The 12,531-nt window shown below is 42.7% G+C and overlaps 1 protein-coding gene across 1 annotated transcript in view; it reads left to right on the top strand.

The window, feature by feature from the left end:
• Positions 1 to 6,705: 6,705 nt before the first annotated feature.
• abl2 (c-abl oncogene 2, non-receptor tyrosine kinase) overlaps positions 6,706 to 12,531 on the top strand; it is a 40,659-nt gene continuing 34,833 nt past the window's right edge. Inside the window, exon 1 of the mRNA XM_035737387.2 lies at positions 6,706 to 7,394. Coding sequence (XP_035593280.1) covers positions 7,193 to 7,394 — 202 coding nt within the window. The 5' untranslated portion in view covers positions 6,706 to 7,192. The remainder of the gene's footprint in view (positions 7,395 to 12,531) is intronic.

Below are 12,531 nucleotides of genomic sequence, written 5' to 3' on the forward strand. Positions count from 1 at the left end.
CATCATACCCAATAAGACTCGATGCTGTAATCGCTGCCAAAGGTGCTTAACAAAGTAAAGAGTCTGAATACTTACGTAAATATGATCTGTTTTTTTTATAAACAATGCAAACATTTTTTAAAAACCCACAATTTCCTGGTTAACTTCGCAACTTAGTCCTGAAGTAATTTGGGATTCATATTACTCACCGGCACTGGTAGACTTTGGAACTGAATGAATATGAACGTCTGACCCATAATTCATTGCTTTGCTTTAATCACATTTTCTCAATTTATTTCAGGGAAAATGGAGGTGGAGCAACACATCAGCAAAAATCTCCAACTGGAGAGGAAAACAGTCAGATTGCTATAAAACAGAGAATGTGTTCTATTGGTTCTGAGCAAGTGATTAGATGCTGATGTCACATCCTCCTAACAATGTTGTCTGTTCTCACATCTCACCTGTCATTGATTGAGTCCCAATGATTCAACAAAGTTCTCTTTGTTCTGTCACTGTGTGTGGATGTGCCTACTTTACTCAAAAAAACAGTGTTGTGCCATGGCTCTGCACTGCCAAATCCCTACTGGACTGACTAAATCTCCCTTAAGCCTATATGACTTGTAATCTTGTCATTTTAAACCCTGGTAAACTGCTTTGCCTTGATTGTCTGTTTTCATATCTGGTTATTTGTGCATTATAAAAAGAGCATATAACTAACAGAGTGAGCCAAAGTGATGTAAAAAGGCAATACTCATCTGCATCTCTCTTCCACATTGTAGGAGTCAACCTAAGTGACTGAGTGGCCAAATGAAAGGTTCACAGTGCATCGAGAAGTGCAGACTGAAGAGAAAAAGCCACTTAAAACATGTTTTGCTTTATGTATTGTTGAACAGTGTAATTGGCTGAGCTATGACTCGTCTTATTCACGTCTTAATAGTCATGGGTGAAATGAACACATGTTCTATCTGTACTGTACACAACAAATGAAAGCAAAAACTCTAATCCTGAGAGCTCCCTTATTTGCACACAATGTAAGAGAATGAGGGCTGTTTGTTTAGTATAAAGGTCACCTGACATCTACCCATGTCAGCTGTTACTGTGCAAACATAAAATAGACAGAACAATCGCCACAGTCTTTCTGGGCATGAGGTCATCAATTAAAACATGTTTTTGTTTTGAAGGGTCATTGTCTCCAGCTATAAAAATGTTGGTTACCTTAGTATCTGACTTGTGTCTAATATCATATGGATTTAAATAATGACTTATTTTTAATTCATAACCATCCTTTTCATTTCACTGGAGCCTGCTCCTGTCCCTGCTGTCTCAGGTACTGAGCCTCTCACTGCTCCCCCTGCCCCCTTTTTCCTTCCACCCTTCTCCATCCTGATCTGCTCTCTTACTATGTCAGAGATCGACATGACATGTGTGTCATGGTCCTGTGTGTGTTCAACTCTATCCTGCCAAGGATAACTTCCGTCAACACATCCTCACTCACAGCCAGCCTGTCCCATCGGTATGACACTCTTCCTGCATCTTCATTATATTGTGTATTGCAGTGGTTCCAAACTGTGGGGTGTGCGAGGGGTCGGCAGGCGGGGTGCCCCCCCCCAAGAAAATATTGAAATACACTACCGTTCAAAAGTTTGGGGTCACTTAGAAATGTCCTTGTTTTTGAAAGAAAAGCACATTTTTTTGTCCATTAAAATAACATCAACTTGATCAGAAATACAGTGTAGACATTATTAATGTTGTAAATGACTATTGTAGCTGGAAACAGCTGATTTCCCACGGAATATCTACATAGGCGTACAGAGGCCCATTCTAAGCAACCATCACTCCTGTGTTCCAAAGCCACGTTGTGTTAGCTAATCCAAGTTTATCATTTTAAAAGGCTAATCGATCATTAGAAAACCCTTTTGCAATTATGTTAGCACAGCTGAAAACTGTTGTCCTAATTAAATAAGCAATAAAACTGGCCTTCTTTAGACTAGTTGAGTATCTGGAGCATCAGCATTTGTCAGTTCGATTACAGGCTCAATTTGGCCAGAAACAAAGAACTTTCTTCTGAAACTCATCAGTCTATTCTTGTTCTGACAATTGAGGGCTATTCCATGCTGGAAATTGCCAAGAAACTGAAGATCTCTGTAACGGCTCTCGTTGGGAGAAGGAGACCAAGGCGCAGCGTTGTAGGCGTTCATCGTATTTTTATTGATGACACCAAGTAAAATAACAAAGACAAAAAACAAAAGTGCACAGTTCTGTCAGGAAAAAACACTAAACAGAAAACAAGATCCCACAAAACCCAAAAGGAAAATGACAACTATATGATCCCCAATCAGAGACAACGATAGACAGCTGCCTCTGATTGGGAACCTCACTCTGCAAAAGACAAAGAAATAGAAAACAGACTTTCCCACCCTGACCTAACCAAACATAGAGAATAATAAGGATCTCTAAGGTCAGGGCGGACTCCGGCCGCAAACCTGAACCCTATAGGGGAGGGTCCGGGTGGGCATCTACTCTCGGTGGAGGATGCGGAACGCAGACCCCGCTCCACTTGAGGCTCCCCCACTTCGGTGGCGCCTCTGATGCAGGGATCGTCGCCGAGACCTCCGGACCGTAGATCGTCGCTGCAGGCTCTTGACTGGGGACCATCGCTGGAGGCTCCGGACTGGGGACCTTCGCTGCAGGCTCCCGACTGGGGACCGTCACTGGAGGCTTCGTGCCATGGATCATCACTGCAGGCTCCGGGCCATGGATCATCACTGTAGGCTTCGTGCCATGGATCATCACTGGAGACTTCGTGCCATGGATCATCACTGGAGGCTTCGTACATGGACCCGGAACAGGTCTCACCGGACTGAGGAGACGTACTGGAAGCCTGGTGCGTGGAGCTGCCACAACGCGTCCTTGCTGGATACGCACTTTAGCTCGGTGAGTGTGGAGAGCTGGCACAGGATGCACTGGGCTATGAAGGCGCACTAGAGGCATAGTGCGTAGAGCCGGCTCAGGATATGCTGGGCCGTGGAGGCGCACTGGAGGTCTGGAGCGTAGAGCTGAAACAACGCCTGGCTGAATACCCCCTGTAGCACGGCAAGTGCAGGGAGCTGGTACAGGCCGCACTGGGTTGTGCTGGCGAACTGGGGATACCGTGCATAGAGCTGGCGCAGGATATTCTAGAACGAGGAGACCAGTAGCACGGCAACTGCAGGGAGCTGGGACAGAGCGCACCGGGCATCACTGCATAAGCAGTTAGCTCAGGTCTAAACCCTGACTCCGCCAATCTCCCCGTGTTCCCCCAAAAACAATTTGGGGGAGCTGCCTCTCGGGCTTCCGTTGTTGTTCTAACTCCTCCTATCGTCGCCATTCCGCTCTCGCTGCCTCCAAAAAACAAAGAAATAGAAAACAGACTTTCCCACCCGAGTCAAGGATGTTGTTCCCCAATGCTGGAAGGGGGGCCTGGGTGACAAAGTTTGGGAACCCCTGGGGTACTGCGTCATTCAAATGGACAATTATATTAACTACCTCCATATTGCTAGAGCAATAGTTTAAGGAATTGAAGGAAGGAAATCATAAGTCATCTCTGTGCGTTTTCCTTTCTCTATAAGTTCTGGTTCTCTTCTAAGCCTTCCTGCACTGCTGGCTCAACGCATTTGCTGGTATGCTACAGTTTGCTGTCGAGATATTTTACAAGTTACACTGGCAGACACCTTTACTCGATCATATTACTCATTTACTCCATCACTGACCAGATCTGCAGGACACTAGTGCCAGTGCTCACTACACTGCCTCAATGACACCTCAGCAGACATGAACGGACAGAATTATCTGAATTTGGATACTTTATATAGTTTAGCTGGCCATCTTTTTTACTGTTCTTTATACAGATTTTGCTTCACAGGATTGGTGGAACTCAACACCCTTTGACAATTACTACCACACCTGGAACGTGGTGGTTAATGACTGGCTGTATTACTATGTATATTGTGAATTCCTAAGGGTGAGTGTTGCGTTATTGTTGCACTAAGCATTAATGGGTCACCAGCTTCCTCTACTCCCAGGAGTGGTATGTACCGTGCTACTGCCCCCTTCAGGAGGAAAACATCACTGCACATATTGGAAAATATAAAATGTAGCCTTGTATTTTAATTTACTTTATACTTGAGTAGAGGCTCTTATCTAGGGTGACTTAGATGAGCAAGTATGGTTAAGTGTCTTGCTCAATGGCACATCGACAGATTTTTCACCGAATTAACCTTTCGGTTACTGGGGCAATGCTCTTAACCGCTAGGCTAGCTGGTACCCTTTATAGTTTTATCATTCCTTTTAGCTGGGGGAAATTACTATACTCTTTCATTTCAAATGCACTTTCAAGGCCAATATGGTAAATCGTGAAATGGCAGCTTTGCCTAAAAGTTTACCTCTTTTCAAACATGCTGTAGTATATTTAGCAAATAATCTAGTTAGAGAATGTTTGTGAATGTTTTATGTTCAGTCTCTGTATTTTCTGTCTACTGGTCCCCGGGGGGTTTTCAATCATGTTGAGGGATTATTCAACAAAATGTAGCTTTTTTTGCAATGTTATTACTGGTAGGACTACTATGAATGTCACTATGAATGAATGTTTTGTCAGATGTGAAGCCTTATGCACATGATCATGGTGGTCCTTCTGTAGCACAGTTGGTAGAGCATGGCGCTTGTAACGCCAGGGTAGTGGGTTCGATTCCCGGGACCACCCATACGTAGAATGTATGCACACATGACTGTAAGTCGCTTTGGATAAAAGCGTCTGCTTAATGGCATATATAATTATATATATAATAAATATATATAATTTAATGCTGATAAAGAATGCATATTTATTCAAAAGCAATATTGAAAGTGATTCTATACAAATCAGTAATTCATTCCACACCTGAGCTTGAATTGGTGGAAACTGTTGTTGCAGCTGGATGTTACAATCTACCGTAAAGGCCTGATTGGTGGAATGCTGCAGAGATTGCTGTCCTTCTGAAAGGTTATCCTATTTCCACAGAGGAACTCTGAAGTGCTGTCAGAGTGAACATGGGGTTCTTGGTCACCTCCCTGACCAAGGCCTTTTCCCCCTGATTGCTCAGTTTGGCCGGGCAGTCAGCTCCAGGAAGAGTCTTCGTGGTTACAAACTTCTTCCATTTAAGAATGATGGAGCTGTTGTGTTCTTGGAGACCTTCAATGCTCAGATATTTTTTGCTACCCTTTCCCAGATCTGTGCCTCACCACAATCCCGTCTCGGAGCTCCACGGACAATTCCTTCGACCTCATGGCTTGGTTTTTGCTTTGACAGGCACTGTCAACTGTGGGACCTTATATAGACAGGTGTGTCCCTTTCCAAATCATATCCAAAAAATATAAAAAATTACATGTCCAATCAATTGAATTTACCACAGGTGGACTCCAATCAAGTTGAAGAAACATCTCAAGAATGATCATTGGAAACAGTATGCACCTGAGCTCAATTTCGAGTCTCATAGCAAAGGATCTGAATACTTATGTAAATAAGGTATTTCTGATTTTATTTGTAATACTTTTGCAAAAATGTATAAAAAAAACGGTTTTGCTTTGTCATTATGGGGTATTGTGTGCAGATTGATGACGAAATTGTTTTATTTCATTAATTTTAGAATAAGGCTGTAACGTAAAAAAAAAAGGAAAAAGTCACGGGGTACGAACACTACGAATCAACTCTTTATTTTTCTCTCGGGCATTTAAGATTTTGGAGATTTACATTTGTAATCTCATCCAGCAGATGGCGGTGAAATGTAAAATGTCAAAATTCCCACACTGACAATACATTGTCAATTGATAATCCCAAATGATCCATATTTTTCCATTTTACTCAGTAGATAAGTAATTATCTAAACTGAACCGCTTACAATTGTGTGTTATCTGAGGAAAATGTACATTGATATGTATCCTATTGAGCGATTTTATTGCAAGGCTACTTCAGCCTGGCTGTATTTCAATTGGGAGACATTTCTGTGCTGTTTACTACACATTACTATTTGTTTTACTATTTCAGTGTTTTTAACATTTATTTGAGACAACCTTTGAGCTTCTCGTGATGTCTTCTGATCATTTAGAACATTACTTTTTGTTTTACTCCAGAGTGAAACTTTTGTTCAGATATCTATATTTTTTTTAACAGAGATTGACATTCCTCTATTTTTCTTGAGATCAATTTATGGAGTTATGGTGTTTAAGACATTTCTGTGAAAATGGGTGTTCTGAGATATGCTTGATGTTATTACCATTGCAGTGCTTTAGGTATTGTTTGTCAGGTGGTGCCCGCTTCAAAACTAAGCTATGAATCTTTGAGAAAGAGTCTATTGTTGGTCTTTGTCACAAAATCCTGGGTTAGAATTGTGACTTCTGTATTTTTCATAAACACAGTTAGAATATTGTCTGTCGCTGCCAAAATAAAATAGCCATAGGCTGTCTTTTTAAATGTGTTTTTATGGGATAAATAGCTATAACACAAATAACAGTAGATCAATGTTATGACAATATTTCAATACTTTATGTTAAACGTTGAACAATATACATTTCGTTTTTCCAGAGGTTTTATTTCACACATACAAGTTATGAACAATGCAATCATGCTGGGTGCCATGGTAATAGTTGGTCCAGGGAATCTCATTCTCCAATAGGGTGGGGGATCAATGATGTATATAATCATTGGTTGGTCCTCGAGCTGTCCGTCATCTAGTGGCTCTGAGGTCCTTGTAACGTTGGGGACTTGTAATGGATCAATGTGACCTGGGGAGTGTGGTGAAATCCTCTTCCTAAATAGTAAACTATATTCTGCGGTAAAGATGGCGGCTGCAGAAGGGGCGCGCAGTGCCTGGAGCACGGAGAAACAACCCTGAAGGGTCCATATTTCGCATAAACTCGGACGTGGGGGACTGAACTTTCCTGCCTCGAGATCCCACGGACCGTTGGCAGAGAGTTTCAGTGACTTTTGATTTATTTTTTGAGACAAGGTGGGTGGGTTTCACCGATACTAGCTATCGAGCTAACGTTAGCGAGATAAGCTAGCTAGCTAGGACGTCGGGTGGATAAAAGGGTGTCGAGGAAGACTATTCGGAACAGGCCGCTCCACAGTTGGGGGATGTGAACCAGGAGTGTGCAGGATTGGCTAGCTTCGTCCCGAACATCTTTACACCGAACTGCGGGGATGGGACAACAGGTAGGCCGCGTCGGTGAGGGGGCTTCAACAGGACTCCAACCGCCACCACCGCAACAACACCCGGGCAAGGGGAACAGGGGAAGTGCAGGGAGAAGACCCCGGGAAGTCAGCAGTACCGGAACGGCACCAGGCAGGGTTGCTGCCGTTAACGTGTCGGACCCAGCAATTAATATATTCACCCAGCATTCAGGTAGGAAAAGACACATAGTATTATAAAATGGTTTATTTTATCAACTGGTATGTCAAGTAATAACGTCAGCTAGTTAGTCAAACTGATTTATTTAGCGGGTGTTTGCTAGCTCGTTAGCTAACGTGCTAACTAATTCACTGCTAGTCAACTCTGTGCCTGACTACGACATCGTAGCGGAAATACAAGAACTTGCTATCATCAGTGACAGCTGTAGGTGTACCGTTAGTCAGCTTATAATTTCTAGGTAAATGTAGCTAGTCAGTGCTACTACGAACGTGGATTGTGTTTCGTTATTCTGAGACAACAGAGAGGTATGGGGGGGGGACACGTTTCGGTACTGCACAGCTGCAAGGAACAAAAAGGACCGTTCACGTCTATGGCGACCTGGACTCCGAGTCCGAGATGCTTGTTAAACGATGATCTCTGCCACCCGGGATGCAGTGGCAATTCCACTCCATTAACTCACTATGGCAGCCACAACAATGCCACATTTCAGCCTGGAGTGATTTTCAAGTATGGTATTTTACAACATAGCCCACTCAACAGAAAATTGGTGTGCAAAATAACTTTTAATTATGTTTGTGTAACAAACTATGGAATGCTTCACCTGGAATGCTTTTCCAACAGTCTTGAAGGAGTTTCCACATATGCAGAGCACTTGTTGGCTGCTTTTCCTTCACTCAGCGGTCTAACTCATCCCAAAACATCTCAAATGGATTGAGGTCAGGTGATTGTGGAGGCCAGGTCATCTGATGCAGCACTCCGTCACTTTCCTTGGTCAAATAGCCCTTACACAGCCTAGAGGTGTGTTTTGGGTCATTGTCCTGTTGAAAAACAAATGATAATCCCCACTAAGCGCAAACCAGATGGGATGGTGTATTGCTTTGCAGCAATTCGACTATGAAGGCCAGATTAATGCAGTCTCTTCTGAACAGTTCATGTTGAGATGTGCCTGTTAATTGAACTCTGAAGCATTTATTTGGGAAGGGGTAACGGGCACATCTGTTAACTGAAATGCATTCCAGGTGACTACCTCATGAAGCTGGTTGAGAGAATGCCAAGAGTGTGCAAAGCTGTCATCAAGGCAAAGGGTGGCTATTTTGAAGATTCTCAAATATAAAATCTATTTTGATTTGTTTAATACTTTTTTGGTGACTACATGATTCCATATGTTATTTCATAGTTTTGATTTCTTCACTATTATTCTACAATGTAGAAAATATAAAAATAAAACCTGTGAATTAATAGGTGTCAACTTTTGACTGGTACTGTACGTACAGTCATTATGCCTCTATCTAGGCCTGCAATGTGTCAATGGCCCTCAGGATTTAGTCAAGGCTATCAGTAAGGATCTTCATATGGTGAAACTATTATTACATTTAGTAAGCGAAGTCCTGCTTTGAGCTACTGTAGAAGTAATTGCCGTTATGTATATGTTATCGAGTTCTAAGACCATTTAGGGATGCATTGTTCCAGAAGTTGAGAATGTTATTATTCTGTGTCTGACGAAGATACTGTATATCCATCCACAATTGCAACAACTATCCAGTCTCTACTGCTTCCGTTGAGCTTTGCTTTACCCAAGGGAAGGTCAGTCAGTCTTGCATGGAATCAGATGTGATGGGAATGGCGAGAGTGTAAGGCTCGTCTAGTAGTTGTTTTTTCAGCTCTCTGCACAGGGGCAAAGCGAGACCTGTCACATCTCCACAATGAACCTCTTCAGCTGGAAACGCAAACCTGCAAAGTGCACACTGTCTGTACTTTCAAATGTCCAAGTGTCCTTTTTATAACTGGATGCATAGCCAAGGGTTGAAAGGCTATTACCTTGTAAACCCTCACAATATAATGGAAGTATGAAAGCATTTGTCTGTGCAACTCTCCGAGCAGGAGCAATTCTAATTGAAGCTTAGGCTATATGATGCAGTTCTATCCTTGTAGTGCCACTGTTGGGTAAAAGTATTGTCTTGTGAAACCATTGGGCCATGGGAGTGAAGTCAGCACTATCTGTCGAACATGGTTTTGTCTATTCATAGGATTTGATCCCTTCACATCTGGCTGAGTTATGTCACCATGGCTGATTCTAAGGAAGTTATTATTTTGCAACAAAGCCCATTTCCTCCTTTTCTCTAGTCCGCAAGATGATTTGGCGGTTCTTCCTGGGTAATTCCACGGTGATGCTTAGACTCCAGATTTTATTTTACTTTAAAATGTAAGACAAACTGTCTTTCTGTGCTGTCATTATGTTAACAATCTTTGCATCTCCACTGTTCTTAAAATAAATTACCACAGAAAACTTAAACACATTAAGTACTCCTTGTGCATAGAGTTGTAAAGTTTAACTTTGTATTCATTCTGGTACTGTGGAATTGCCCTCCTTTTAGCCATTTTGGGGGTTGTTAGTGTTGAACAGTTAGTCCTTTTGTATGGTTTGTCAGTTGTAAAAGGCCTAGGCCAATTGTTTCCCCAAATGAAAGTACAATGACATCATGTTGCGTTTGATACCATGGCTACTTGAGATGGATGCCTCAATCTCTGACCCTTTTGAGGTTTGTGTGTAGTACACGTACATGTATTTTTGCCTGAAGGAAGTGATTCACTGTGGGGACGGACACAAGTTCTTCTGAATCAATGGCCTCTGCATCTCCCGTTCCCCCCACAGGCAAGTTGACTCAGCTTGTCCCTGTTGGCCCACAATGCCATTTTGGTATTTCTTTATTATTTATTCATTGTATCCGGCCCTTACAAGAAGTTTTTTTGCAGCGTTATGAAAACCAAAGCCTACGTTGCAATTTGAAGCTGAAGGTAATGGTATCTTTGTGATAGGGCAATATGAAGCTCAAGGCTTTCATTCCCCCTAACCACACGACTTTAGAGTGCTCACTCAGCGTAATGCTCTTCTGATCAAGTGAACTTTTATGGCGCTTGTGTGGAATATGGCCTCTTATTTGGCTTTGCTTTGGGCTCTCGCTCTTTTGCAGAATTCACAGAAGTGATGATTTGTCTATCAAGTCCATAAACCGTTCAGCAGGTCCAGGTCGAGAGCAGGTTTCATATACTTGATTAGCAAATGGGCCACATGTACAGTGCATTTGGGAAGTATTCAGACTTCTTGACCTTTTCCACATTTTATTACTTCCAGCCTTATTCTAAAATGGATTTAGTTGTTTTTTTCCTCCCTCATCAATCTACACACAATACCCCGTAATGACAAAGCGAAAACAGGTTTTTAGAATTTTATTTACATAAGTATTCAGACCCTTTGCTATGAGACTCGAAATTGATCTCAGGTGCATCCTGTTTCCATTGATCATTTATAACTTGATTGGAGTCCACCTGTGGTAAATTCAATTGATTGGACATGATTTGGGAAGGCACACACCTGTCTATGTAAGGTCCCACAGTTGTCAGAGCAAAAACCAAGCCATGAGGTTGAAGGAATTGCCTGTAGAGCTCCGAGACAGGATTGTGTGAGGCACAGATCTAGGGAATTTCTGCAGCATTGAAGATCCCCCAAGAACACAGTGACTTCCATCGTTCTTAAATGGAAGAAGTTTGGAACCACCAAGACCCTTCCTAGAGCTGGCCCGCCCAGCCAAACTGCGCATTCGGGGGAGAAGAGCCTTGGTCAGGGAGGTGACCAAGAACCTGATGGTCACTCTGACAGCGCTCCAGAGTTCCTCTGTGGAGATGGTTGCCCTTCTGGAAGGTTCTCGCATCTCTGCATCACTCCACCAATCAGGCCTTTATGGTAGAGTGGCCAGACTGAAGCCACTCCTCACTAAACGGCACGTGACAGCCCGCTTGGAGTTTGCCAAAGGGCACCTAAAGGACTCTCGGAACATGAGAAACAACATTTTGTGGTCTGATGAAACCAAGATTGAACTCTTTTTGTTTTTGGCCTGAATACCAAGCGTCACTTCTGGATGAAACCTGGCACCATCCCTACGGTGAAGCATGGTGGTGGCAGCCACATGCTGTGGGGATGTTTTTCAGCGGCAGGGACTGGGAGACTAGTCAGGATCGAGGGAAGATGAACAGAGCAGAGTACAATCCATTTGTAAATAAAGCTGTAATTGTAACAAAACGTGAATAAAGCCACGGGGTCTGAATACTTTGCAAATGCACTGTATTTAATAACATTTGCCCATGCCCATGACCCCTGATACATTTAAGATGATTTGCATTAGGGATCAAATTGGATTAGTCAAATCCACTTTCCTATATCTGCAAAGGCCCCAACCCAAATAAGTCACACCGTACTGAAAATAGAGTTTGAGGCTGCTGTGAGATTTTAACTAATTTAAACTTAATGTAATAATGTATCTGGTTGACTTTCAGTTTAATAATGAACTAGGTATCTCCCTTTATTTAACTAGGCAAGTTAAGAACAAATTCGCATTTTCAATGATGGCCTCGGAACAGTTGGTTTACTGCTTTGTTCAGGGGCAGAACGACAGATTTTGACCGTGTCAGCTCGGGGGTTCAATCTTGCAACCTTTCGGTTACTAGTCCAACGCTCTTACCACTAGGCTATCCGCCTCCCCCTTTATCCGCCCCCTACCTTGCATGTCACCCGGAGTTGCATCCTTCAGCCACAAGGAGGAGCTCGGTCTCATAATTTTCAGTCCTATAGATGCAGGGCAGTTGTGTTAATTTGCATGTTTATAATAAGAGGGTGTGTATGCTTTTGCATTCAATAAAGCATATTTATTACGGCAGTGGGGTGTGTGTGAATATTGTGGGTTGGTTGCTTCATGAATTGTTCATCCATCCTCTGCCTCTCCATGTGCTTGACTGGTGAAAGCACAAGGCTGGAGACAAAAGGCATCATTTTAATCCGGGTTATTTTTGACTGCATTAACAATGCCCAGACCCTGTCCTTCCCAGTATATCTCATTCTGCTCTCATTAAACACAGGATTAAGCAAAGGAAAGGAAGTGATTTGAGTCGACTCATTGCTGCTGTGGTTGCAGATGCTGACACAACCTCCCACGTGCGCTCTGATACTCACACAGCTACCGGTATATCATGTTACTGAGTTTGTTTACACTACAGAATGGCAAGTTATTTACTGTCTCTTCACTCGCTTGTGAAACTTAAAGGTTCAGATATAACATGATGTACAGGGTGGGAAATT

The sequence above is a fragment of the Oncorhynchus keta genome, chromosome 26, assembly GCF_023373465.1.
Source record: "Oncorhynchus keta strain PuntledgeMale-10-30-2019 chromosome 26, Oket_V2, whole genome shotgun sequence".
NCBI lineage: Eukaryota > Metazoa > Chordata > Actinopteri > Salmoniformes > Salmonidae > Oncorhynchus > Oncorhynchus keta.